Source organism: Microchirus variegatus (genome assembly GCF_963457635.1).
Source record: "Microchirus variegatus genome assembly, chromosome: 16".
NCBI classification, from domain to species: domain Eukaryota; kingdom Metazoa; phylum Chordata; class Actinopteri; order Pleuronectiformes; family Soleidae; genus Microchirus; species Microchirus variegatus.
This window is the reverse complement of record NC_139817.1, coordinates 12,818,662-12,846,587: the sequence shown is the minus strand read 5'-3', so window position 1 is coordinate 12,846,587 and position 27,926 is coordinate 12,818,662. Positions and strand designations below refer to the sequence as shown.

Below are 27,926 nucleotides of genomic sequence, written 5' to 3'. Positions count from 1 at the left end.
AATGAAGCAGCACATATTTGCTCTCTATTAAGTTAAGCATCAGTGATCATCATAGGGGGCAGGCTGAATTAACCTTCCTATTACCTTGAAGCTAACTCCTTTCAAACAACTCGCATTTCAACACAGCGGGAATCACTTTAACTTTCCCTTTCATAGCAGCACACAGGTGAAACTGGCCTCTGTCGCAGCCAAAGTATTTTCTTTGAATAATATCACAAGAACTAATGTGACTTGTGTGCTTGGGTGAAGTCTAATAAAGAGGGTAGACGCGCTGAACTTTGTTTCATCTAAAAGAAGGCGAAGAAGATTTGAAGAAGCCCTCTGCAGCAGGCTTTTATATGATGATGAAAAACTGTAGAAACAAAAAGTTATCTTATGAAAGTACAACTGCACTTGTGTTTAACTGAGGAGAATAGAGTTGAGTATAGTTAGGCTGAGATGAGTTTAATTTAATTTAATTGTAATTTGAATATCATGTGTTTGAAATAGATTGATGAACAATGACAAAATCATATAAAGGTGAGTCATGTGGCTAGAAAAAGGGTTCCCAAGGCCAGAAATCCTTGAAAGTTTTTGAAAATTGCCCTAATTAAACTTGTTTGTTTACGAAGCCACCTACTGTTTCATGCACTCTGCATTGTGGTAATTAATATGCACTGAAATTCCACGCAGAACAATGAGCGAGTGACGTTAAGCAAGAGAGAGCAAACGACAATGTGATGCCTGGGAAATGCAAATCCCAAGTTTACAAAGACTGACTTTGACCAAGATCCAAAAGACAATCACTTGTCCAGATGCAGAGTGTGCTGCAAATCGATAAAAGTGGACGACATGGGCGTTGCCCTCCTACTTCAAATTCGGTCCTTGAATTTGAGCAAAGTGGACCTGGAAAGTCCTTGAAAAGTGAATTGAATTTGATGTCAAACAAGTTATGAGAACCCTGGCTTGTCCAGTAAAGTAGTTTCATTCTCAGATGCATGCAACTGTTCTCCTCTATTAAAAATCAGGTCGATCCTTGAAATACTATACACAAGGTTAGTGAGTAGCAACAGGTGAACAGTGGCGTTATCAGAGTTTTCTCTTCAGACAGTGATGAATGAGTGGCTCCAAATGTTCTTCTGTGGCTTTTGGGTGTTTGCTAGTATGTTGTACCATATCACCTTTTCTTCTACTTTTTCCAATATGACCATGTAAGCTAAAGAAGGATGTTTAACAAGTTTAAATCTAAATCTGAAAGGTTGTCTTGAGCCACGTTAAGTAATTCATTCACCGATCTTATCCCACAGTCTGATCTGACATGGCAAATTGCCATTGATATTATATGGTGCGGTGGCAGCCTGTGGTCAGAGACGAACACTGATAAAGTGATAAGAACGTACCAAAGATGGTAGAGCTAGAGGCTAAAAGCTTTGGATAGCTTCAATCAAACAGAAGCGCAAAATCATTTTTGTAATTCCTTTAACCTGGGTCACAGGATCTGACATGGAATTCTCTGGCACCTGCAACACAGGGACAAGTCAAACCTGTCTTTGTGTGCAGAGACAGAGAGAGAAAGTGTGTTACGGGGAGCTAAATATGCAGAATGATGACTGAACGGTCTGACGTGATCTAAATGTAATCCAATGAAAAGCAGTCTTTGGGAAACTGTGTGAAGTGCACGTCACTTTGGGGGCGGATTAGCAGATGAACACTTGCATTTTGTTCTGCACATCTCCACCGTTTTGCAGCTGAGGGACAGTCCCTGCTGCAGAGCCAGTGTTTGACTCGGTATAATCATTCTGCATTTCCTGCTACTGTACCTGACTTGAAATTGAAAGAATACACCAAGACACAAAATGTAAAAAAAAAAACTGATTCCACTCATATACTCTTTGAGATTTATAACAAAGCCATAAAACGATTATGTTATGGGTTTTGTTTGTTACAAACACCAGTGAGGTGAACTCGAGCTTGACAGAGAAACTACTCGGTGCTTTACACTCGCACTGAAAGTTTAATTCTGTTGACTCTCATCCTGTGAGGGAATGACTAACTGAGAGAAAGAAAAAAAAAAAAAGCCCCATGGGCCTTTGTTGCTTCTGTTTGTCTAATTATTGATAATCGTTTTTCTCCCGTGCTTCTTTTTTTTCTTGCTTACGGCTGAAGATGCTTGATGGATAAAGGCTTTGTGAGGACCGGGAGGTGGTTCTTTAAGCCTCACGACCTGGAGGAGAAGGCTTTGGGCAACAGGTGAGTGGATTCTTGAGGATTTTGAGATGTCGTGACATTAAAACCTGTAGCATCACAACCTGTAATCAGCATACAGTATCATCATGTGTGTGCGTGACACAGCTTTGCATGTCTGAATGTCTTTCATCCACATTTGCAGCGTCTGATCTCCTTGATGTTTCAGTGTTTGACTCATGATATGAGATCATTAAAAACAAGGAGTTAATGGTGGTGAGAGGTGAGAGCTGAGCTCTCTCTCTCTCTCTCTCTCTCTCTGTGTGAGGGGAGGGTGGGTAGTGTGTGCGTGTGTTGGTGTCATGCTGTGGGAGCGATGAAGCCAATGTGGGAGACACAGTGTAAATAGATGGGGAGGGTGTGTAGAAAGACGCTCAACTTGTTGCTTTAGGCCATTACGGTTCCCTCTCACCGCTCTGCTCCACCTCCTCCTGCAGGTAAGGATGCAGCGTTTCCTTAGTATTCAAATAAATGTCTCAGTTGGAAACCACTTAGCTGTCAAAAAGCCCATTTTAGAAATCACTTTCAATATTGCTGAGAGACGGTAAACACAAATATCAACCACTTTGTCAAAAAAAAAAGTACAAATATTTACTTGGGTTTATGAGCTGTAAAGCTGTAAAGTGCAATGTCATTCAAATGCGGTGCAAATTAAGTAGGGGAAACACTTGCACTCGAAAGTTGCTGACACAAAGTGCGGTGTGCTGTAATGTGCTCAGTTTCAGCTGTTCAGTCGTCCCCCTGGTGAGGCACGCGCCGCGTTACATGTGAAGACTGCGTGACATTCGTAATGCACACGTATTTTTGACAGAATATTTTGAGTCTCAGCTCAGCCTAATGTGAGATAGAAGGAGGCGACAAATTAAAGAAAACACGGATAAATAAATGACCAAAGTGTGGTTGAAAAGTTTGTGAATCATCTACTGTGGCTCTAAGTCACAGGATCTCAGCCCAGATGAACACAAAGGAGACTTTGGACCAAAGTGTGAGAAAACATTCTCCACTAGCAGCAGCATAAAGACACCAAATGAGAAAATATTATAATTTCACAGACGTGATTATCAGTTCAACACAAATAAAGACAAGTGTTAAAGTTTAGTCTGAGGTGTAATATACCGTTTAAAGATTACCTTACAAGGCCATAAAACCTGTCTTTATATTTTACACGATAGAAGATTCTGCATGTACACCTGCAGCCGCACAGATGCTGTGCATTTATCAGACGCTAGATTAACAACTGGAAGTTGTCGATTGAGCCATCAAAAGAAGACTATGGCTTCACTTTTACGAGAGAAATGAAAAAAATGCAAATACGACCCAAATATAGCTCACTCTACAATCTCCTGGTGGGGCTGATTAAAGATGAGGACGGTGATATATTTCACAACAGTGTGTTTGCATCCGTTACAGCATAGGCACACGCAGACAGAAATGACATTGTCTAAGCGTGTGCTGCGATTTACACGCGCTCTTAAGTCGTGTACTTTCGTCATTTTTGACTCCATGAATATGAGGTTACGCCCCCTGCTGAGCCAATCCTGACTTGTACAGTGAATTATTCAACGTCCTGGAAGGAGAGACAGAGAAGGCGAAAGAGAAACAGAGGGAGAGAGAGAGAGAGAGCGAGGAAGAAATATGAACACGCAGACACCAGCAAATAAAAATCTGAAGTCGATGCTGCACTGGTTGTATTTTTCCTCCCATGCTTGCACTCTGTAGCTGTTGCATATGTGACCGCGTTTGAGTGAAGTGTGAGAAGTAGCTCCACAGCTTGATTCCGGCACACGTGCAAACACATGCACGCTCATAAATACCCACACACAAATCCCTTGTTCCCAGAATAGCAGTGCCGCCTCACAATTGCCAGTGTCAGACCTCGGCACCCCCCCCCCCCCCGTGGATCCCTGACCATCAATGTTTTCATGCCATCGGGGGAATATTGCTCAGTTGGGCACACAGTGACCTCCTGCCGTAGCTGTAACCAACTTCTTTGTCTCTCTCCTTTCGTACCTCGCGATCGGGGGGGGGGGGGGGGTGCTTGTGTGCTCATATCTGTGCCATGCCTCCGCCTTCCTCTGTGCCAATTCCTGCTCTGTGGTGCTGCTGCCATTGTCAAGCTTATCTGGTGTTTATCTTGTATGTGTCCCCGGGCATGGCGGGGATTGGCACATCCCGGAGAAGATTCCTAAACCAATCTCCTCGCTCTGCTCTCACCAATCCCCCCCCCCCACACACACACACACACCCTCCACCCGCCTCCATCCTCTCCTGCTCTCTTTGTGTCTGAATGGGAGGAAAGCACTCTGGGTTGGTAACGGATTGCATCAGACAGTGATGATAGCAAGAAAGAGAGAGAGAGCAGGGAGGAGACGCAGTGTGTGTGTGTGTGTGTGTGGTAGGGAGGTGGGGATCAGAGAAGGTGGGGGGTCATAAATTAATCATTACTATAGACGGGTGAATGGATGTATTAGTCGGTCTCTCTCATTAGTTCAGTCAGTTCTATGCACGCCAAGCGCTGTACACAGTATATTTGTAGTCGCTCTCATTTGCATTCATAGCCATGTGCATAAATAATGTTTTTATTTTCGCAGCGTAACAGAGACGTCCGCCGGTGCTTGACCATGAAACAAAAACAAGTTGCGCCGCCTGTTTAAATACTTCACAATCTCAGAAAAACCTTATTTAACCTGTCAGAGTAGCTTTTTTTTCCCTTTCTTTTTCTTTTAATGCTCTCCTCTTCTCAGGGACACTGTGATATTAGCCATCGCCTTGGCAACAGACATTCAGTGGTAGGTCACATGAGCAAGGTCACAGAATATCCAGAAATAAAACAACAAAAGATATTAAAGGCATTCCAATTTCGCTCAAATCCGCTCCTCTGTTCTCCTATCAGACCTGTGTGATAAATTCACTAATGCCAAGTGCTCATGTTAGACCTGCGTAAATGGATATGTGCAACACACACACACACACACACACACACACACACACACACACACACACACACACACACACACACACACACACACACACACACACACACACACACACACACACACACACACACACACACACACACACACACACACACACACACACACACACACACACAGGCTTTCAATATTTAAGAAAAAAAAAATACAACTCCCAGTTGTAATTAATGAAACAAAGAAGGTCATATGCTTCTCCTATTCTCAGTCTTTGTTCCTCATCCTCATTCAAAGCAATATGCAGTGTATTCTGTCAGAGATGATGGTTAATATATTTGAAAAAAGAAATGATATATTTCTCAAAAATGATATGCAACTATGCAAAAAAACTACACAACTCATGTGACAACGGAGGTAAATGAAAGCCAGAAACGTGTTGGAACAAACTGTGTCGACGCGCTGTACAATAAGTTGTTGTGCGCGTACAGCTACACGACAAAAGGAGGATCTTCATTCAGAAACACAATAACCTAAAACCTAAACCTTTCAAGAACATCGCTGAACATTATAGCTCGACTAAAGACCAGTTCAGTCTTCAGACTTAAATCTCTTAAATCAAAGATGAACTTGACCGAATGATAAAAGAACTTCTGCAAACAAAGAATTTCATTTATATTTCATTTTTATTGTTTTTTTTAGAAAGGCAAATTGATTAAAGTTTAGGCCTTGACGTTCTATTCAACACACACACAAACACACAAATCATGATCGCCTCGGGATAAGCACTTTCATTCAAATGTACCATCGTTAAATATTCACAATTTTTCTATTAAAACGTATTGTTCTACATGCGCATTGAAGCATCATCGAGATGAACAAGGACACTTGACTCCCTATTACCCAGATTTATAATATTACTCGGTAACATCACAGAGAAGGAGAGAGGGACAAGGAAAAACACATAGATCAATAGAAAGCACAGTGATACATCACAGCAGTGGCCTCATCAACAGATCCTTTTCCTCTTCTTTTTTTCTTTTTTTTTAATTAGGACCACGGATATGTTGCTTAAAAGCCTGCAGTTTAATGTGCACTGAGCTGAGGCTGAGAACAATGAGTGTGCAAAGTTTGTGTCCCTGAGCGTTGGCACCTCCTTATTGTGAATCCATACAAGATCTATAGATTGAGCTGTTTGAGCTCGCACATTGTGATAGTAACAGTGGCTAAAGCCACCCAGTGGGGACACAGCTGAATAATACATCAAGCTGACTGAATCCACCTTATACTCCGGTTAATATAGCGATGTGGCGGCGGCGGCTGTGTGTTATGTATGCGAGCACCTGCGTAAGCCTAGGTTTGTTATGCATGTGTGTGGTAGGATTTGTTTGTATGGAATAAACTTATTGTGCCCGCGCAGAGGACGACGCATGTATACACGCGGCTCACAAAAGCTTACGAGAGGATAAACATCCTCTACATCGTGTCCAACGTTTACATCACAGAGCGTTGTGTTCAGACCGTGTAGGAAGAGTCAGGGACGGAGATAACTTTGGAATAGTAGTGCGGCTGTGCTGTGGTGGCAAATTAAGCAGATTAATCCCACCCGTATCTCAGATAATCTAAGAAAATGCTATCATGCATGCTTAGCGCACACGAGTGTATGGTTAATGATTTCTTAACACATTTATCAGATCATGAGCTTTAGGTGCCTGTAACGGTGGAAACACACACACGTTTTACTGTTTATTCCTGTAATCTAATCTGGATTTATCTCTTTTTTTTTCCCACACTGGCTTTGATAAGAGCAGCCTTACAACCAAGATTATATTGTCATTTAGTGTCAATAAAATAGAATTCATTGTCCTAGACAGAACAAAATGAGTGTTGGAGCTTCAGAAATAGTGCAAAAGAATCCTACAGAACACCAATAATGATAATAATAAAGTGCTTTGTAAACGAAGGGGCACTGATGCTAATTCCAGTAACTAATACAGTAGATTTGGAATGAATCACTTTCCTGAGATGTGTGTTTGCTGACCGTGTCATGAGGCAGAACCTCATTTCTGAGGAAGTGGATAAATTTAGGGCCGAGTGGAATTGCTGTGAGTTTACGGTTAAGGGTTGGGCAATAACTGGTTAAGATAAGAGATAACACATTGTTGTATGATGTTGTGAATATCAAGATTCTTTTATACACCAATAATGAAACTCTCTGTGGTCAGTGTTCCCTCAACTTTACAGAGTAGTGTGCGCGGTAGAAATGTGGAGAATAAAGTTATAGAGAGACAAATAGAACTATATATGTATATATATATATATATATATATAAGTAGGTTCCAAAAAATACAAAGCAAAAATAATACATGTAGATATAAATAAAGTAAAAGTAGCTGGTGCAAGCGTTAAGGCAGCTGAATGAGACAAATAATATGCACCTGTGTGTGTGTGTGTAGCATTGTGATGGTAAATACAACACACATTGTCACATGAACCAAACACTTAATTCCACATTTTTGAGGTGTTCATGTGGTATTATATGACAATTGTATAGGTTTATGGACATACAGTAGCACACAATATTTGGTTGCTACACGATAGCGTAAATAGCGTCATAGGTTTTATATATGAAATCAAATGACACACACACACACACACACACACACACACACACACACACAGTACATTTCTGCGTTCTGTACATTGCCTGATTGATTTCACCATAAAAGTCTGCTCAGTTGCCACACATTAAAACTCTGATCTCATCGATATGTGTGCAGCAATTGCAATGCGTGGCTCTGAATTATTCACCTCCTCTTTTTTTTTTTCCCCTCTTGCACTCTTTTTTTCTCTCTCTCCTCGCTTCTCATTTTAGACTCTACCTCTCCTTCCTTGTCCCCCTAATTTCCTCTATAATCCTCCTTTTCCCTCCCTTTTGTCTCTGTATTACTGCCGCATTTCCTTCATTTTTTTTTAACCTCCGTCGCTCACTCCGTTGTCTCCGTTGCTGTCATTCTTTCTCTTTCCTCTCGCTCTCACTTCTTTTTCCTCAACCACCCCCCACTCTTTCCTCTCCTCTCTCTATCTTTCAACAGTACTGTCAGCCCTGAGGCGAGTCTCAGCCATCACTCCTCTTCATTTATTAATACCTGTACTCATACAGCCCCATCACACAGCTGCCTCACATCTCTGTGCACTGCTCGCACACACACACACACACACACACAGTACATATACACACACTTGTTTGCTGACTGCACAAACATCCCAAAGGATGTGAGAAGCCCAGTGTGTGTGTGTGTCCACACACTCGCACCCGCTTACTGTGCAGGAAAATGCCCTTTGTAAAAGGACAGGGAGCATCAGTCTCCCAGCAACGTCAGCCCCTTTCTGTACGTCTGCGTTTATTACTGCATTTTATTGCGGTAATTATTGATCTTAGGTCATAATTAACACACATTAAATCCCGGTCGCGTCCATAGTTTATCAAATGTGATTGATAATGTATGTATGTGACATCAAATCAGCATAACTTTCACTCTCAAGATGACTTAAATGACTTTAATCATTTTGGTTTTGTATCAACATGTATATCACGGGAAAATGAATTCGTAATTAGGTTAAGAATTCTTTATCAGCCGTCATTTCAGCTGAAATACTGAGCGATCCAGCTCCGGGTTCCACGAGAGACCAACTGACTGATTTTAACACAGAGGAAAAGAGATAAAGATACAAACAGTGATTCCCTGCTTTTCAACTGGGGCTTCAGTTTTATGAGGAGTCTTAAAGGTGCAGTGCTTTTCTAGACGCACACCCGCGCACGCACACACCTCATAAACATACAGTATAATAGCAATATAAAAAGAATTATCAGCAAGAGAGGGGAAATAAAGTCTAATGGATGCTTTATTTCACAGCTGTATGTAATCTTTGCAGGGCTGTTAGGATTGTAAGCACAGGCAAGAACACAAATTATAATTAGTGCAGAAAATCAGTCAATCAAACAAAAGAAGAAAAAAAAATAAGTCAGCTCATGGAAAATAAAGGAAACATTAAATTGTTCCTGTTTGCATCTCTCTGTTTAGGTTGACGACTGAACACTCAGGGGATAAATGGAGCATTTCGTAATCACGATCCTAAAGATGCTGCCAAATTGTAAATTGCAGTTGTTTGTGCATAATGTGCCGGCATTTAGTTTGACTGGAACTCTTGACATGCAGCGTTTCCCCCTGAGCTTCCCCGTGCTGTTATATATAGCTCCTCTTATGGTGTAATGATGCACTGAGGACAAGGTTGGAGGGCAGTGACATTGAAAGCATTTCTCGACTCGTGTTTTGTCGAGATGTGAATTGTGACGACGACAACGGCGGTAACTAGCACACCTGCGTAAATGAGGGCGACGTGTGTTTGTGGAACCTGGCGTTTGGTGCAGGATTGTGCATGCATATGTATGCGCTTCACTTCTGCTCTTCCTCCTCTGATTGTGCAGACCTGTGTTCAAACCACCTGCGTTTATGAGGGTATGTTTTTTCTCTGCATGCATCAGGAATGTTTATGACCCACAGAAATTGGTTCTTTTTCTCTCTTTGGGTACGCCACCTGGAGGCCGTCACGGTCAACTCCACTTTATTTGGCTCCCTCATGACTGTTTAGCTCTGCCCATGAGTGACTGTGGAACTGGCCATTTTATTGAATTTGATGATCCATTACAGCTCAAATGGAGGTCCAGTTCCCTCAGGGAAAGGAGATATTGCATAGGCAGCAGGGTAATCACACAGAGATTACAGTACCTGCTGACTTTATTGTCAGTGTGAAATATATAAACCAAGGTGGTAAGGAGCTTTATAGATTAAAAATATACATCAGTGAACCCGTTGTGGTAGTTAATGATGTCCAGCCCGCCCACTGGTATATAGATTGCAATAATGCCCCAACAATTACTCCTCTATGATTAAAAAAAAAAAAAAAAAAAAGGAATGTGTGATGAACTATGCCTGGGCTGTGTAATAAAGAGAGCTCTGCATATGTAAACATGCTGTCACCACAATCAGTCATAAGAAAATGAGGATTTATACCTGCAATAAGGAGCTTGTGTGGGCAATGATGAAGATGATCAATACAAGGGGGCTTTTACAAAGACACATTTTGAATGTGTGTGTGTGTGTGTGTGTTTGCTAAAGTATCTGTCATGCTGCTGCCAGAAAGAGTGGCATATTCATGCTGGACATTTTTTTTTTTTGCAATGGATTTGATTCATTCTGAAGTTTAACATAATTAAATGCAATTTCGGTTCAATTTCAGTCTCATTTCGATTATGTTAACATTTGTCTGTGTTGGATAATTCAAATTTGAAATTGGACAAAGAGCAGCGTCTATTTTACAGGGGGGAACTCATAATGCAGTATGACGTTTTTATCTTGTGCACAAGCTGAAGCTCGAGAGGGATGTGCTCACATCTTCCCATGATCGGCTCGCAGTAGACACGCGGGAGGCATTACACCACCACTTTCCTGTTCTTCTCCTGTCTGTCCGTATTCTCGTGATTCAAAACCTGTGCTCGTCTCTTGTCCCCAGCGAGCACCTATCATGTTCCTTCTCCTTCTTCCTCCACGGGGAGAGCAACGTGTGCACCAGCGTGGAGATTGCCCAGCACCAGCCTGCATACCACATCACAGAGAACCACATCCGTCTCACACAGACCTCCACTACACCAGTGCAAGGTGACGCCGCAAACGTTTTTTGTCTTGGGCTTTTGTGAAAACAGGAACAAACAAAAAGTGATGTCCAGCAACAATGGACTGCTGTATGTGCAGTTGGGTCATATTGTTCAACATGTGACAAAGTTGTGCCACAAGTTAAGTTACTTTTTAAAATGTTATTGTATGAACTTGAAAAATATACTGTTCTGTAGCACACTTATGAGTAAAGTAAAAAGCACAACATTGAGGTGATTAAACTAAAATACCTTAATTACATCCCACTTGTTAACTCCAGAAGTTTAAGAGAATAATTAAGACAACACAAGATTATCTTCATTCTTAAATTGTTAAAGCGACTACTGATACTACTGATAAGAAAATAAGGTTATTATGGGAAACGTCGAGGGAACCCTCTGAAAACTCATTGTGTTTATATTTCAGCTGTATATCTTTTTTGTGCAATATAGACAAATACATTAGCAATGCTTTGCTCATTCAAGTGTGTTTTATTCACCTGCAGTGATCCTGAGTCCATACGGCCTGAGTGGCACGCTAACAGGCCAGGCTTACAAGATGAGTGACCCAGCGGTACGGAAGCTGATGGAGGACTGGAGCTACTTCTACCCCATGGTGCTCCAGCAGAAAGAGGGAACTGGAGAGAAGGAAAAAGAGGAAGCGAATCAGATTTATGATCGCAACTGTCACGTGGCAGTGGAAGTCATCGTAGGTATGGAGAAAAAAAATTACGTTTTGGATTTCGACGTGCCGTGTATGCAATGTCTATGAAATCACACAGCATAACAAAGACAACAGGAGATCTTTTCAGCAAGAGCAGAATACGAAAAAAAAAACACATCACGCCACTGTGATGTTGCTTTGCTAAAAGGAAAACAGTGAGGGTTCAACATCACATTGATTACCCACGGTCTCCATGTAGACTCCCAGGCTGTTCCAGCTGAGACATTAGTGGATAGGCAGCTACTGAAATATAATTTTTTTTGCTGCAGTGATCCTTATAGTCTGTTTAGCAGATCTCAGAGAGGAGAAGTGGAGAAATAACTACTCTGGAGGAGAGGAGAGACAGAGAGGAGAGATAGGGAAGTCATTGCAAAAAAACCGCAGGGAGTTACTCTAAAAGCTTTGTCTAATCAGTCTGATCCTGCAGCATTGGTTTGACCTGATTACAATCAAAACTCCCATGGATTCCAATAGCTTTTACATCTAAAGAGGAAAGCCTGTCTAGTTTCTGCTGCCTCGAATTAAAGCCAAGACGTAACTGTGAAGAGATTTAAGATCATAAGTGTTAATACAGTAATCACACATCCACATCAATGGGTTTTCTACACTATATGGCTACTGCTACCAACACAAAATATTAATAACTAGAGAGGCTCTGGGAGGTGGGGTTGTCTTTAGGCATAATAACTATTATGTGAGAGTTGCTTAAAAGAACTAGGTGCTGGCCGACTCCTATACCCAGTTTTGACAGTTTCAATAAATGTCGTTGTTAAAAGTGAGCAGCAGCCATCCACTTCTTTCACAACCTTAAATAATGTCACTCTGTCTTTCAATTTTTTTTGTCTTCCTAGGTGGAGTGAGGATGACCTACCCAGCTGCTTTTGTTCTGATTGCCCAGGGGGACTTACCAGTGGAGCAGCCTCCACCTGTTCCTGCAGCTCAGGGCCTCAACAGAGAGCCGAACCACTGCAGCGTGCCACTCACACCCCCGACGTCACCAGAGCAGCCCTGCTCCGGTAACCATATGCTTGTCAACACTTTATAAGAACATAAACTGAAACACCGCGATGGGAAAAGCTACCTTAAATGCATTGGTTTAATCCACATGAAGTTATTTTTGGAACAATTGCTGAAAAAGAATAATTTTGGAGTGAATTTGGAGGCTAAATGACATGAAAATGACAGGACATGGTATGAAATGTTGGTCCTGAATTATAACATCTGTTCTGCTTTTCATCTTTTACAGCAGACAGTGGCTTTGTCACCTCAGTCTCCAGTGTCCCGACGCCAGACAGCAACATGGGGGTCACAAGCATTAGCCCAAAGCATTCTGGGAAAAAACTTACTTGTCAGGTGGTCCATCAGGCCTGGAGGGAGTGCTATCTCAACCAGCCTCAGCATGTGTGAGTTTAACCATGACAAAGTTTTTGTCCCCTGAGTTTTGGTGTGATTGCCGTTGAAGGTGCAGTGATGCAATTGAGCTTAATGCCCACATGGATGTGTTTGTTCCCTGCAGATTGAATCCACCATCTGACGTGACGCCCAAGAACGAAGTGCCAAATGGAGTTACCACATGGGACTTCAATGATCTGGGAGCGCGAGCGCCCTGCAGCTGCTCCAGGTAGAACAGAGCTGCAGCCAAGCTGTTCGATATCTGCGTCACACGCACGGAATCTGAGCCTTGTTTTCTTTTTCAACAAAATGTTTTGTGTTTTTTTCCAGTTTGAAAAAAAAAAACGGATGGTCTAATTAAGACTTTGTTCAGGGATTTCCAACATACTGTATCATCATACTGTGTCTTCAAAAGAAAGATCTTAATGTCAAGTACTAATCACTTTTGGAAAATTGAAATATACTTGCTGTGCAGCTTTTATCTCCGACAGCACATTTTGCTCATTCAACAAGGAGATAAGTTTTAGACAGATCAGTTTAAATGTAATTGAATCCTAGAGTTAGGGCGGTTTCACACCAACAGCAGTTGGTGCACACCAGCGATCCATTCGAACCAAAAACTCTAGTTCGTTTCCTTTTCGTTGGTGTGAAAGCATCAATCGCACTCGGGTCCGCACCAAATCAAGCGGACCGAGACTCCAGACGCAGCCGCGACTCATTCTCAAATTGGATATTTTGCCATAAATGGCCAATACAGAGAATGTAATAAACTAAGATCAGAGCAAGTAGCAATGTGCGAACGTGTTGCTCCATAGTGAGTCAAAAGTGGCGCTTTTCTACCGGAAGATATATACACATTGATGAAACGTCAATCGGGCCAATTTTGGTTCGTTTGCTTGTGTGAAAGCGGACCACACTGGAGTCATATGTTACATAATAACAATTGTATTGCCTGGTGCGGATCAAATAATCGAACTAGTGGTGTGAAAGCGCCCTTATTGTTCTCCAGTTCATATTATTTATTGCCATGCGACAGCTGTCCAAACTGGGAATGAGAAAGATGAACTCAGCGTGGTAGTTTTTGTAATACTTAAATGTAAAAAAAAGAAACTGATACTTTTTGTGAAATTAAAGGGACAACCCTGATTACTCATGAGCTAATATTTTGCTTCTTCAAACATTGCTCCAGGTTAAAACAGCAGAAGATAAACCTGACCGCCACATCCAGTGCCAATACCCAGACCAGTGCCAACCCCGCTCAGTCTGCTGGCCCATCATTATACCCTCCGTCTCTGCCCAAACACAAGACCAGTGAAAAGACAGAAAAGGCTGATAAACAATCAAAGAGGCCAGCCATGATCCCCTTCCACCACCGTCTATCTGTGACACAGGAATCCCCTCTGGAACAGGACTCGCCGGTCGGGCCCCAGCTTGCAGGTCTTGTGGCGCTGGAGCCACCCATAGAGACTTTGGGCTCTCTGCCAGGTTGCAAATATCCCAAACCGCTCTCGACAAAAGCCCCCGAGTCCCTCCTCCATTCGCCGATGTCTCCGCTGCCTCCTACACTTAGCCCGCACCCTCGAGTGCAGGACCCAGAGGTCCTGGACGGCCATGTGGATATGCCTGTCTGTCCAGATGGAGCTTCAGGTCTGGGGCTGATTACCAGTGACACAGCTGTGTATACAGCTCTGCTGAGGCAGAGGGAGAATGGAGCTGGCTGGTGGAGAGGCTTCAGGACTCCCCGAACTGATAAGACTGAATTCAGACCCTCTGACCTCCCCACTGATAAGTTAGAGGAAGTGAGGACAGAGGCTGCCACTGAAGGAGCTCCACTAAAGCGGTAGGATACAGACACAATAGAAGTGTTCATTTGGTAGATGACTGACCACGGGTGAGATAACTATACTACCGTTCAAAAGTTTGGGTACAATTTGTTTGTGTTTTCCATTTAAACTCACACTTTAATTCATCGAAAGAGTTGCAAAATGAATAGGAAATAGAAATAGAAATAAAGACTTTTATTCAAAATAATAACTTTGCCCTTTCGTCAAAGAACCAGCAAAACTTTTCAGCTGTGCTAACATAATTGCACAAGGGTTTTCTAATCATCCAATAGCCTTCTAACGCGATTAGCAAACACAATGTACCATTTGGAACACTGGAAATGCGCCTCTATACACCTATGTACATATTCCATTAAAAACCAGATGTTTGCAGCTAGAAGAGTCGTTTACCACATTAACAATGAATAGAGTGTATTTCTGATTCATTTAATGTTATATTCATTGAAAAAAAAGTGTTTTTCCTTCACAAATAAGATGAAATTTCTAAGGGACACCAAACTTTTGAACGGTTGTGAATATAGATATAGAGACTTTTGGTCAACAAAAGAACAGCAATGAAAACTGTGGTACTTGTGGGAATTCACTATCACCTGAAGTTGTTGCTGGAAATATAAAACAATAAGTTACTACTAATGCCACGACAGATTGTGTGATTGCATTTGTTCTCTTGGTCTCCTCCAGACTGTACACACAGACTCACAAGAGATTTAAAATCTCGGAGGAGAGGGTGAGGGACCACATCCACACTTTGGGCCTGTTCCAGCAGCCAGGTGTGGAGGCGCTGCGGGAGCCTGGGGACGATCCCTACGACTTTAAGGAAGGAGACATTGAGTACACTTTCTCCACGTCCAAACGATTAAAGGGCCAAGGGCGAGAACCCAGCAAGAAGGCCAAGGTAGAACAACGCAGACACTTAATTATGATGGTTTACTGTATATAATAACATGGATCAGGAGTACTTGTATGTATGTGTGTGAATGTATTGTGTTATAGCATCATAATGTTTAACCCACGGAAAATGATCTCTGCAACATAACTGGTTTAATTTATTCTCAACAACCTTCTTTCCAAGAGCTTCTTCTCAGTGAAACAAAAAAACAACAACAACAACGGTACAAGCAGACTGGAATAAGTTTGGCATATTTAACATGTGTCTGAAAAGACAAATATTTTCCTCGAGATTTTGCACACGGATTTACTGGATTCAAAAACAGTAAATATTGGATTTAACGTTTTCCAGCAGGTGAAGCGTAAATCAAACAAATGCTGTTGCCGTGTTTCTCTGGGAACACATAAAGCAGATGGCAGCAAGTCAGGGCTTTGTTCACTTGCTGCCCTCATGTGGCCAAAAACCTCATGAATGGCCTCTTGTTCACTTGTAGTGTGTGCACAAAATGTTGTCGGTGACCGTTACTCGTGATAAAAGCAGCTCATACTCACTGTTCTCCGGGAATTGAACACCGTCAGGGTCCGAGTGAATGATTCTTTGTCTCTATATGTTGTCTCTGTGGTGGATTGCCGACCTGTCTTAACATATTTATTTCCACTTCATCCACCAGGGAGAAGAAATCACCAGCAATGGAGCACTGCCTGATGGGAAAGATGCTATGTCCATTTTTAACTCGGCACCAAAATCAGGTCAGAAACTACCACATCTTCATCATCATACACATATCCTGCAGTACACCGAGTGACTAAATATTTCACTAACACTTTAGATTAGGGAACACATATTTACCATTAACTAGGTGCTTACTAACATAAGCGTAGCGTACTAGCCCTTTATTAGTTATCATTAAGCACGTATTAACACCTTATTCTACATAACCTTATTCTACCTCTATTACGTCATGAATTAAGATTTTACCTACATAAAGTGTTAATACCTGCTTATTTACTAATAAAGGGCTAGTATGCTATTTATACACGTTAGTAAGCATCAAGTTAATGGTGAATGTGTTCCCTAATCTAAAGTGTAACCAATATTTATTTTTTATTTTTTTTAAACATTTTGTTGTGTTATTGCAGATGAATCTAGTCAGGACGATGGAGCTGCCAAAGCTAATCCTTCCCTGACCAGAGAAAAAGATCTGGTGGTCAACATCTCTGATCTAGACAACATATTTGATGAAGATGAGGAGGAGTTGGGGGTAAGACTTTATTCTGTATGAGGTAGTATAATACGGGTCTAATATTAGTGGAAGCAAATTAGGTCAGAATCTAATGCGACCATTCTCCTGGTAATTTAAAATGACACTACTCTGAAGCACGGAACAAAACTAATGGTCCGAGCTTGTGTGTAATGATTTGTAGACTGTGTACCCCAACCAGCACTCAGCAAAGCTGCCGATGTCGACAGAAGATCGCCCTCTTGGGAAGGAAGGAAGAGTTGCAGTACCGTACCCATCAAGTGAGTCACAATCTAGATAGAAAATATACATTTCAGTGGGATCGATGTATGGCGATACTAATTGGGGAATAAATCCTTCATCCTATATTCTGTCTCCTTTCAGCAGTAGCAGACCTCCAGCGTATGTTTCCCACGCCACCTTCCCTAGAGCAGCACCCCGCCTTCTCGCCCATCATGACGTATCGTGACACCCTGAGCACAGAGCCGCCGGCACCCATCGGAGCAGCTGACCAACTGCCAACTTTAGCCTCCACGCACCTCACTGAATACAGGATGGAGACCGATGAGGGCATGGTCAGCCCCAGGCAGGAGGATATCAAAGTAAGGAATTGATGCATAATTATTTTGCTTTGTGTGGACTGAGGAAAAAAAAAGAACATGTAGAGAAACTTGTTGCACAAACATGAGAAATCTTGGTCGCTATGGGGAAGTCGACGCATGCACTTGTGGATTAAGTGGCAGCTAATTACTCTGCAACTGGTCAGACTCGCATGCCAAGTTGGAATTGTTTCACTGACATTTGCACCTCGCTAATTAGCGATGTCTGCGTCGTGAGTCAGACATCTGTACTGACTGCAGGGCTCTGTGAGCTGGGAAGTGCTAATTATAGGAGATTGCACTTAGTGGCCGCTATTAGGTGCATCTGCTGGTTAACGGGGGCGACAAGCTCTTCCAAACGACAATAAAATAACTTTTCTTTTTTACGAGAAACACATAACTGTGATTAAAGGGTTTAATTAAAATTAGAGTTGATAGCATTTATGAATGAACTCAGAGTAGGACATCAGAAGCTACAGTGTGTTGGAGCTTAGCTGATTTTGCACTGCTGCCTGTATAATGTGTTATGTGCATGACGGGGCAAACAAGAAACATGTGTTCTGTACTAACTGATTTGGGGAAGGTCACTATGTAAATGTTATCTTGCTTGTTTTGTGATATGTTGCTGGCACTAAGTTTTGAACCTATGGATAATGTGCATTTAAAATAACACGGTTTTAGTGCAGTGATTTCCAAAAACAATTGCTATTAAGGAAATCCCACTGGCAAGTACTATGTGCACTTGAAGGCATGGATTGCTAATTACACAGTGTGAAATGATGCCTTTCTGTTTATTTTAGTGCAGGTTATTAAAGTGCAATTCCATACATATCACCCTGCTGTTGTAAACAGTAACTAGGGGAATAAATGTGTAGTAATCTGCTACTGAAACTAGTAATTTCTCAAAATAATGGCTGTACAAAACTGTTTTTTTTCTTCTCCTAATCCAGCCACAAATAGGATCCTCCATGTTTGCCCCACTATCTTGCCTCCCCAGCCAGATTCTTCCACCACTCAAGATTCCTGAGCAGTGTTACTATCGTCCATCCTGGGCCCTTATGCCCAAAATGGAGCATTTCCCAGCAGTCATGCATCCCCAGAACACCACTTTCATCAGGGATGGATACATGTGAGTAACTGCCTGTGATTAGCATAGAAAACATTTTATTATGCTGTTATTTTTTAAAGCTTTTCATTAAAGCTTTTGAACATGTGCCAGACTGTGTGGTTTCGGAAGGATGAATATACGAGGGTGACCTCAATAGAAATAGTGTATTGTGCTCTGAGAATGGCGAAGTCGGATGGTTCAGAGGATATAGCTCTGCTCAGATATAAGCACCGGCATGACCTTCAAGAGCTGCTCCCCAGAGAGTCAGATTAATATTGTTTTTTCTGTCTGACTCTATGTTTTGTCTCCTTTAATGTGTTTTCCAGAAATATCCCCAGTGTCAACACTGTCACAGATCAGGAGTATAGTCAGATGAGCGCCAACACTGCCTCTGTGAGCACCATCGCTGGCATCCTCCCGTCTCCTGCCACTCCTCGCTTCTCTGTTCCCACACCTCGCACTCCTCGCACACCTAGAGGTATTAACGCTGCAAGCTCTGGGCAGGGCTCGGTGAAGCAGGACGGTACTGAGCTCAGCTCACCAGCCTCTACACCGTCCACCAGCATTCCTCTGAGCTCTGTAGAGCCCCTGGCTCGGCCAGGACCCTCTCTGCCTGAGGCCCACAGCCTGTACACTATCCTCCTCCTCTCAGACTCCGTCCTCAATGTCTTCAAGGATCGCAACTTTGACAGCTGCTGTATCTGTGCCTGCAATATGAATGTCAAAGGAGCAGATGTGGGGGTTTATATCCCTGATTCCACGTGTGAAGATCAGTATCGCTGCATGTGTGGCTTCAGTGCCATTGTGAACAGGCGGCTGGCTCACGGCACAGGCCTCTTTCTGGAGGATGAGCTGGATATATTTGGTCGGACGTCTGAAGTTGGCAGGGCAGCCGAGAGGAGGCTGGCTCTTTGCCGGCGGGACCCACCTATGGGAGACCCCAGGGCCAAGCGGCCTCAGGATGCAGCCCCTGCGTCTCCGTCTGTAATGATCCTTCTGCAGGAGCAGTGCTCCCAGCCCATCTCTTCCCTTACATCACTGCACTTCCCCCTCAGCTGTTCCTGTCATGGCCGCAAGGGGGCACTGCTTCAAAGCTGGATGTCTGAAAAGCAGTGGGCAGATGAGAGTGATGCCTGTGTGGAGTGTTACAATGCCTTGGAACAGGGGCTGCAGTATGTGGATAATCCCATCGGGGGCAAAGTCGATCAAGCTGTTGTCAGAAGTACAGCTTTACATTCCTGGCCGCACACTAATGGTAAGGAACGTAATTTAGCTGCTAAAGAAGGGACCTGGATGATTCCCAAACAGTTTGCTTTTCAAAACGTCTAAGGACCATGTTTAGATTTGCATGAATGTAGCACAACATTGAAGTAAACGGATTAAAAATAATAATCATCATCTCTATCCTATATTTTATGCACTACCGTTCAAAAGTTTGGGGTCGTCCTTATTTTGGAAGGAAAAGCTTCTTTTTCAATGAATATAACATCAAATGAATCATAAATACACTCTATACATTGTTAATGTGGTAAACGACTATTGTAGCTGCAAACATCTGTTTTTTAATGGAATATGTACATAGGTGTATAGAGGCCCATTTCCAGCAACCATCTCTCCAGTGTTCTAATGGTACATTGTGTTTGCTAATCACGTCAGAAGGTTATTGGATGATTAGAAAACCCTTTAAAATCCTTGTGCAATTATGTTAACACAGCTGAAAACAGTTTTGTTGAGGAATTATGGTAAACCTGAGCATTTTTCTATCCCCCAGACTGAGGTAATACTGTAATACCGCCATGGCTACACTTTATGTAGCACTGATGTGTGCCATCGACATTAATCAAGCACTTTTTCATAGCTAAGACTACCGTTGATATATGCTTGTGTATGTGTTCACCTGTGTGTGCATGTCTATTCTAATCCCCACAGTGGTGGACATGAGCATGTTGTCGTCCCAGGACATGGTTCGCTTGCTGCTGTCTCTGCAGCCTTTCCTACAGGACGCCATCCAGAAGAAGAGGACAGGACGGACCTGGGAAAACATCCAACATGTTCAGGGTCCACTCACCTGGCAGCAGTTCCATAAGATGGCTGGCAGAGGTTCCTACGGTGAGTCAACGTTCTTGAAATGGATCCAAATTCTTTGTGTTTCTCTCAAGTGATAACATGAGATGCACAGTGTTTACCTTGTTGGATTGTAGTAAATATTACTATCTCTGTTTGTTTAAGGTTCTGAAGAGTCACCGGAGCCGTTACCCATCCCTACGGTTTTACTAGGCTATGACCGGGAGAGGGATTTCTTGGCATTGTCCCCGTTGGCGTTACCTTTTTGGGAAAAGTTGCTACTGGAGCCTTATGGGGGGCAGAGGGATGTGGCATATGTGGTGCTGTGCCCCAATAGCCGCTCTCTCCTGGCTGCGGCCCGATCCTTCTTCCAGGAGCTCAGCGCCGTATACGAGGTAGGCTGTCAAATAGGATGACAAATATTTGGATTATGATGTTATTGTTTTACTGAGTTCACAAAGAGTTGCCCCGTTCACTCCATTTCCAGACGTGCCGCCTTGGGAAGCACCGCCCTCTGGCCAAAGTGTCCAGGGATGGTCTTGTGCGTGTGGGTGAAGATGTGGAGCCAGAAAAGCTTGAGGAGATTGATGTGGATCAGTGGATGACTGGACCATGGGCTGGACAGCAGCACACTGACAACCTCAGCAAACTCAAGCTGTATGCTTATGCCTGCAAGCAGCAGTTAGGTGAGGATATCTAATCAAATCTGTTATAAGATAATGCACAGTATAAAATATATAATAAAAAAAAGACAGCTTTGAATCATGAGAATTGTTGTCCTGTGGTTGCCCTTTGCCTTTCCTCTTTATCGGGAGAGCTTTGGTGGCAGAACCACACGTGTCAATGAGGAGTTGTGATCCATTAGTGACAAAAACACACAATAAAATTTTAAAACAATGGACAACACACTGGCTAACTAGTAGTAATGAATATTTCCTTCCTCACTCTGATGTTTCATAGGGGGTTTGTCTGTTATCTTTGAGTAGAAATACCTATTTATATGGATTTAAAGAAGTACACTACTCATAATATATAACTTAGGTCGTCGAATGCAGAAATGTTGCCTATTATGTCTTTAAGGTTCTAACCTCAACCCTTTTCCTTCCCCCAGGTCCTCAGCTGTCCACTCTGCCTCTGGACAGCAGTCTTCTGCTGCCTCCCAAAGTCCAGCCTCCTGTGAACAACGCGTCCTCAGCCCAGTCTGCCTCCTCTGGACAGACTCAAGCTTGGGCTCCTGATGGGGAACAAGCTCAGGGTACTGGTACTGTCAGTTCAGCCAACGCTCTGACCCCGTCTGGAACAACCTCAGGCCAGACGGGAGAGACAACTCAAGGGGAGACCAGTGATTCTAAGGGGAGCTCGACTACCACAGCACCAGCTAACACACCAGTAGAGAATCCTGAGCTGTAAGAGCCTGTTTGTTTAAATAAATCATCCGCCCTCCCGTGTTGTTCCACAAGTTTTTTTAATTAATGCAACGTTTGTTTTCTTTCAGGACTTCTGAGCAGTCTAGAATCGGCATCCCCACTGTGGCAGACTCCATGGACAGCTACGCCAACCCACCAGCTATTGTTATCTACATCGTGGATGCTTTTCTCAGCTCAAGTGCGGTCAGAAATGAAGGCGGAGAGGAAGAAGAGGGTGATGAGGTAGAGGCCAGTAGCATTTGGTTACTTGGGCTTCTTCGCTGCTACACGGAGATGCTGCAGACGTTGCCTGAGACGATGAGACCTGCACTGGTGCTACAGGTAAAAAGATGCTGAGATTCACACGATGCTGGACGCAACAGATTCCCCCTTTAACTCTTGTGATCATGATTGTTTCTCCCTTTCTTTCGTCTTGATCGTATGCAGGTGGTGCCGTGTCAGTATCTTCTCCAGCCAGCCAGCGGGGAGAGCCACTTGTACCTGCAGAACCTGCGCTCAATGGCTTTCTCCTGTTACTCCCAGTGCAGGCGTCTGCTACCCCAACAAACACACATCAAGTCCCTGACTGGCTTTGGCCCTGTGTCCACTGTCAGTACTGTGTTTAAGACTCCAGAGGTAAGCATAACAATTCCAACTATGATGTACACTACTGTTCGAAAGTGAGGGGTCGCCTATACAAAGTTTTCCATTAAAAGTCACACTTTTATTTATCAAAAGAGTTGCAAAATGAATTGGAAATATAGTCAAGACATCGACAAGATTAGAAATAATGATTTTTATTCAAAATAATAATTTTGCCCTTTCGTCAAAGAACCAGCAAAACTGTTTTCATATGTGCTAACATTGGAGAGATGGTTGCTGGAAATGGGCCTCTATACACCTATGTATATATTCCATGAAAAACACATTTGAATAGTCGTTTACCACATTGTATAGAGTGTATTTCTGATTCATTTAATGTTGTATTCATTGAAAAAAACAAACTGCTTTTCCTTTAAAAAAAAGGACATTTCTAAGTGACCCCAAACTTTTGAACAGTAGCTTAACGTTTCTGCATAAAAATAAAATAAAAAGACATTGTAATTCCTTTGCTCAATGCATTGTTTATCTCCTGTTCCAGCATCCTAGTCCACTGCAGCTGTATACTCCTCCATTCATCCTCGGTCTGACCCGTCCCAAGCAGCCAGAACCAGGAGAGGTATGGGCAGAGATCCCTCCCAGATATAATGTGCTCTACGTGGGATACTGCCTATCGCATGACCAGCGCTGGATCCTGGTGTCCTGCACTGACCAGCAGGGGGAGATTCTGGAGTCCTGTATCATCAACATTGATGTGCCCAACAGGTGAGAAATGTGTTCTCTATTGTAAGGATCTGCAGTCTGCAGTCTGCAACATGATCCCTCATCATCACTTTTCACTTCAGAGCACGACGTCCCAAGGTGTCAGCCAGAAAGATGGGCCTGCAGAAGCTGTGGGAATGGTGTATTGGTATCATCCAGATGACCTCACTGCCATGGAGGATTGTGATTGGTCGATTAGGCAGACTGGGGCACGGGGAGCTTAAAGGTGAGAGACACGGGGGTGTTCAAAGGGTGCAAACTTAGACCTTTTCCATCAACATTGGCAAATGGTAAAGGAAGCATGAATAAAATCTAATAATTTTAGTGGAATAAAAATGTGTTTTAAAAGTTTGAGCTAAACTAAAAAACAGACAAACAGCAGATGAGTCCATGAGTCTTCATTTGGAAGCATCTGTATCTTCAGTATGTGGAACCACGTTTGCCTTTAGTCTCTTTCTATACTGTAAGTCTGTCCATACTCATTGCCTGACATTCCCGTAATTACTCAGATATAGCCTTATAGCAGACAAAGCCTTGGTGAGTTGTCTAATATTCATTTAGTATTTACAGTCCTCTACATACAGTACACAGCTATCATACACAGCCTTTATTTGTCTAATCTCTCAATATGTTTTCTTGTTACTGTGTTTGTTCTGAAGCAAAACACTGAAGCAAATTCCATATTATGTTAAAGCTGCCATATGTTATATGAACATTATTCCTCAGTCTCTGTGACATATTAGGAGGATTTTATGTCCAGTTGCTTTAGATGTATTACATAATACACCTTTAATACCTACTTGGTAATAAAACTGATTGTGATTCTCATATATTCAACTCTCATGTGCCTCTCTCTTTCTTCCTGTGTCTCATCTAGATTGGAGCTCACTCCTTGGAGAGCATTCTCTCCATTCAATAGGGCGCCAGCTGAGGGAGGCTTGTCGTATGTGTGGGATCTCAGCTGCCGACTCTCCCGCCATCCTCAGTGCCTGCCTGGTCGCCATGGAGCCACAGGGCTCCTTTGTGATCATGCCTGGTTAGTAGCTCGCCCACGCCATCTGTTATAAATCATCGTATACAGTGCTGCAGTATTATCGTGGGCTTCAGGTAGTTTAGTGTCACATTAGCAACATCAGTGACCAACAGTTGCATGTGTGTCTCCAGATGCAGTGACCATGGGCTCAGTGTTTGGACGCAGCACTGCTCTGAACCTGCAGACGTCGCAGCTGAACACACCTCAGGATGCTTCCTGCACACACATCCTAGTCTTCCCTACGTCTGCCACCACCCAGCTGGCACCCAGCTCCTACCCGACAGAAGATAATAATGGTAACCAGATTCTGCCACAATGCTACAGTCACAAAAAGCTGGTGGGAAAAAAAAATGGTGCAGTGAACTAGAGATGGGAATATTTATTGTGTTAGTGATGACTGACTCTAGACTCCAGAGGTATCAATAGCAATAATGTTGAACATTAATCAGGGCTGTTGTGACACTGTAAACATTGCTCTGTGTGTGTTTTCTCTGTTAGACGACATGTTTGATCTGCCCTTCCCTGATGAGCTGGAGAACGACATTGGCCACGACATGATGCTGATTACGGGGAACCTCCACCCTTCCCCCAACACCTCTCCTGTGCCCTCACCTGGTTCTCCATCTGGGATGGGAATGGGATCGCATTTCCATCACACCAGGGTGCATGACCGACTCATTTTTATGAAATCATACCCACTGTGACACGGCATAGCCTCACACTTAACATAAGAAACACCGATATTATATGCAAATAAGTCAGAAATATACAGAAACTTGATTGATCTACTTACTTTGATCGAGTCAAACAGATAAAGAACACTGAAATATAAATATTGGTATAGGAATTATCATTATTTTTGACTGCGTAAAGGGGAATTTTGTGCATACCTCCCTCCAGTTCTTATTGACATTTTGACACTTCATGTTCCTATCAAACATGAATCAGAATTTGAGTTTTGACAAGTAAAATAGATGCAGAGGAATTTGTCTCAGAGGCACAGGAGAATAGAGGGTGCTGACAACCGATAATAAGCCTCAATTAAGACAGCACTGACGCACTGTAGAAACAACATGTATGGCAATGTATAGGTGCACAGTTTGAAGCTGAAGGTTAAAAAATGTGTGCTCCAATTCCATCACTTTCAAACACGTGGTTCGAAAAATGCAAATACATGTTTTGCAAAACCTCTGTGGCAGGAACTTCTCCGACTCACTGGAAAAGAATAACTCACTTTATAAAACAAGTGAATAGCTTTAGCTCACACTACATGGCTTTTGATTTGTAGGACTTTCAGTTTTAACATTATTCTAAGTCAAAACAGTTCAACCAGCTACTAAAAATCTGTGAGCTGTACTTTATCTGCAGACTGTGGTTAATTGCTGGTCTTCTCCTGTGCGTAAATATAGAGTCAAGGAGAGCGTTTGCTGTCTCGAGACAATCCACCAGAGGAGCTGAAGCAGCAGCCGCTCGCTCTGGGTTATTACGTCTCCACCGCACAAGCAAACGGACTTCCTCACTGGTTCTGGGCCTCCTGCCCACAGGCTGAGAGTCAGTGTCCACTCTTTCTCAAGGTACTTACAACATGACGTACAGTGTTTGTGTTAGCGTGTGTACGTGCATGTGTGTGTAAGAACAAACCCAATTTTTGACATTGTTTTTCTTCTGCTTCAGGCATCTCTTCACCACCACATCTCTATAGCCCAGTCAGATGAGCTGGTGTCAGACAAAACGAAGAGGACCCCTCACCCCTTAGACTCAAAGACCACCTCCGATGTGCTCAGGTAAATATTTCATTAACACATAATATCCCTCCCTATTTCTTTAGATCCTGGATTGTGAGTGCACAACAGTATAACATGACTATACAGGTTTAAAAATTTAAGTAGTCGAGGTTTGTATGTAGTAAAATGTAAATTATATAGATAAATTACTAGACCACAGCCAAATCCACAGCTGCACTAAATTAACATCATTGATAATTATCAGAATATTTTTTTTATGTTTCTGTAATGGTTAATACAGCAGTACATAGAAGCTCTATGACCAGAAATAATATTTTTAATGCCTATAATGGATTTTTGAATTTGCTGTTTTACAAAAAACACAATATTTCTTGATTAAGATGACAAATTATAGTTATTTACTTAAACAAATATAGTTTTTATGGTTGAATGTTGGGCATAAAAAGGTGAATTCAGTTTGCTTTTTGCCAAATTAATAACAATAACATTTTTAGTATTTGAAAGGTTTCTAAAATATGTATGTTTTTCTCGTTTTTATGACGAGCACTGTAGATCATCAAAATAAATGCATTTGTAATCAATAAGTGACAACTTTATACGCATTCAAATGAAGTATCTTCAGAATATAAATAAGTTGAGTATTTAAAAAAAAACAAAAAAACAAATGCCCTTGATACAATTGTCTCATTTCTGTTCACAGGTTTGTATTGGAACAATATAACGCCCTCTCCTGGCTGACGTGCACCCCTGCCACTCAAGACCGCCAATCCTGTCTGCCCGTCCACCTGGCTGTGCTGATCCAAATGTACAATGCCATTCTGAACATGCTTTAACTGTGTGACACTTCCCAGAGCGCTCAGAGGGGGGATGGACAGTTTATTTCCTCTGGCGCCTACACTTCCTCCTATCAGGCACCAGAGAGCACCAGAACTCTTTCTGCTGTTTTGAGTAGACATGGACTTAAAGGCCACTTAACGGACAAGGCAATACAGACTCCCCCCCCTCCCCTGAGCCTGGTGTGTAACAAATAAGAAAGTCTATGAACAACAATCATTTTTTTTGGTGAACCGTGACGAAAACTGGCTCTGGGCAAGTTGTGGAGCTTTTTTGTCCGTGGAACAATCAGATGGCTCTGTGTGACGACGGTGTACTGACATATCAAAAATGTAAACCTTCTCATGATGCAAACAGCGTCGTGTTCCACGTGGACTACACCCTCTTTGTGGCATTTGAGGCATCCGTGGATGACAGAGGTGGCGCTGTATATCTGTGCAAGGGGCCACGCAACACTCCATAATGTACAACCAGCAAAAGTGGCACGACAACACAAACCCACGGCTTTGTTTTTTCGATGTTCCCTTAAATAATGTTTCTACATTTTTTTTGTACAGAACTGCACTGTTTAGCTTCTTGGGACTTGCAGTCAGTTGAGGAAACGTTTAGCTTTGCTCTGAGAGGGGCAAACATCCCCACGTACTCCAAAGAAGGGAGCATTTGATAACGGCACTTTTTTCCTCACCTTCCAAAGTGTTGTAGATAAAAACACGATGGGAAATATTTGACCGGTCAAGGCGTAAGTGTTGTTTATATTGTAATGACATACATTTGCAAAGAATTGAGACTTATTTTTTAATATTTAAAACGAGAAAATGAAAAA

The 27,926-nt window shown here is 42.6% G+C and overlaps 1 protein-coding gene across 1 annotated transcript in view; it reads left to right on the top strand.

The window, feature by feature from the left end:
* The window catches only part of LOC310938190 (mediator of RNA polymerase II transcription subunit 13-like), a gene marked incomplete at its 5' end in the record, with an annotated part of 78,372 nt that extends 51,111 nt beyond the window's left edge, over positions 1-27,261 (top strand). The window contains 28 exons of the mRNA XM_083902661.1: positions 2,146-2,229; positions 10,725-10,870; positions 11,370-11,576; positions 12,439-12,603; positions 12,834-12,990; positions 13,104-13,208; positions 14,169-14,819; positions 15,505-15,718; positions 16,383-16,461; positions 16,852-16,973; positions 17,137-17,233; positions 17,337-17,554; positions 18,502-18,680; positions 18,986-19,914; positions 20,589-20,768; positions 20,889-21,118; positions 21,211-21,409; positions 21,835-22,129; positions 22,219-22,471; positions 22,577-22,765; positions 23,271-23,494; positions 23,575-23,717; positions 24,369-24,527; positions 24,656-24,820; positions 25,023-25,186; positions 25,934-26,098; positions 26,199-26,308; positions 26,970-27,261. Coding sequence (XP_083758787.1) covers positions 2,146-2,229; positions 10,725-10,870; positions 11,370-11,576; positions 12,439-12,603; positions 12,834-12,990; positions 13,104-13,208; positions 14,169-14,819; positions 15,505-15,718; positions 16,383-16,461; positions 16,852-16,973; positions 17,137-17,233; positions 17,337-17,554; positions 18,502-18,680; positions 18,986-19,914; positions 20,589-20,768; positions 20,889-21,118; positions 21,211-21,409; positions 21,835-22,129; positions 22,219-22,471; positions 22,577-22,765; positions 23,271-23,494; positions 23,575-23,717; positions 24,369-24,527; positions 24,656-24,820; positions 25,023-25,186; positions 25,934-26,098; positions 26,199-26,308; positions 26,970-27,102 — 5,962 coding nt within the window. The 3' untranslated portion in view covers positions 27,103-27,261. The remainder of the gene's footprint in view (positions 1-2,145; positions 2,230-10,724; positions 10,871-11,369; positions 11,577-12,438; positions 12,604-12,833; positions 12,991-13,103; positions 13,209-14,168; positions 14,820-15,504; positions 15,719-16,382; positions 16,462-16,851; positions 16,974-17,136; positions 17,234-17,336; positions 17,555-18,501; positions 18,681-18,985; positions 19,915-20,588; positions 20,769-20,888; positions 21,119-21,210; positions 21,410-21,834; positions 22,130-22,218; positions 22,472-22,576; positions 22,766-23,270; positions 23,495-23,574; positions 23,718-24,368; positions 24,528-24,655; positions 24,821-25,022; positions 25,187-25,933; positions 26,099-26,198; positions 26,309-26,969) is intronic.
* Between the last annotated feature and the right edge of the window lie 665 nt (positions 27,262-27,926).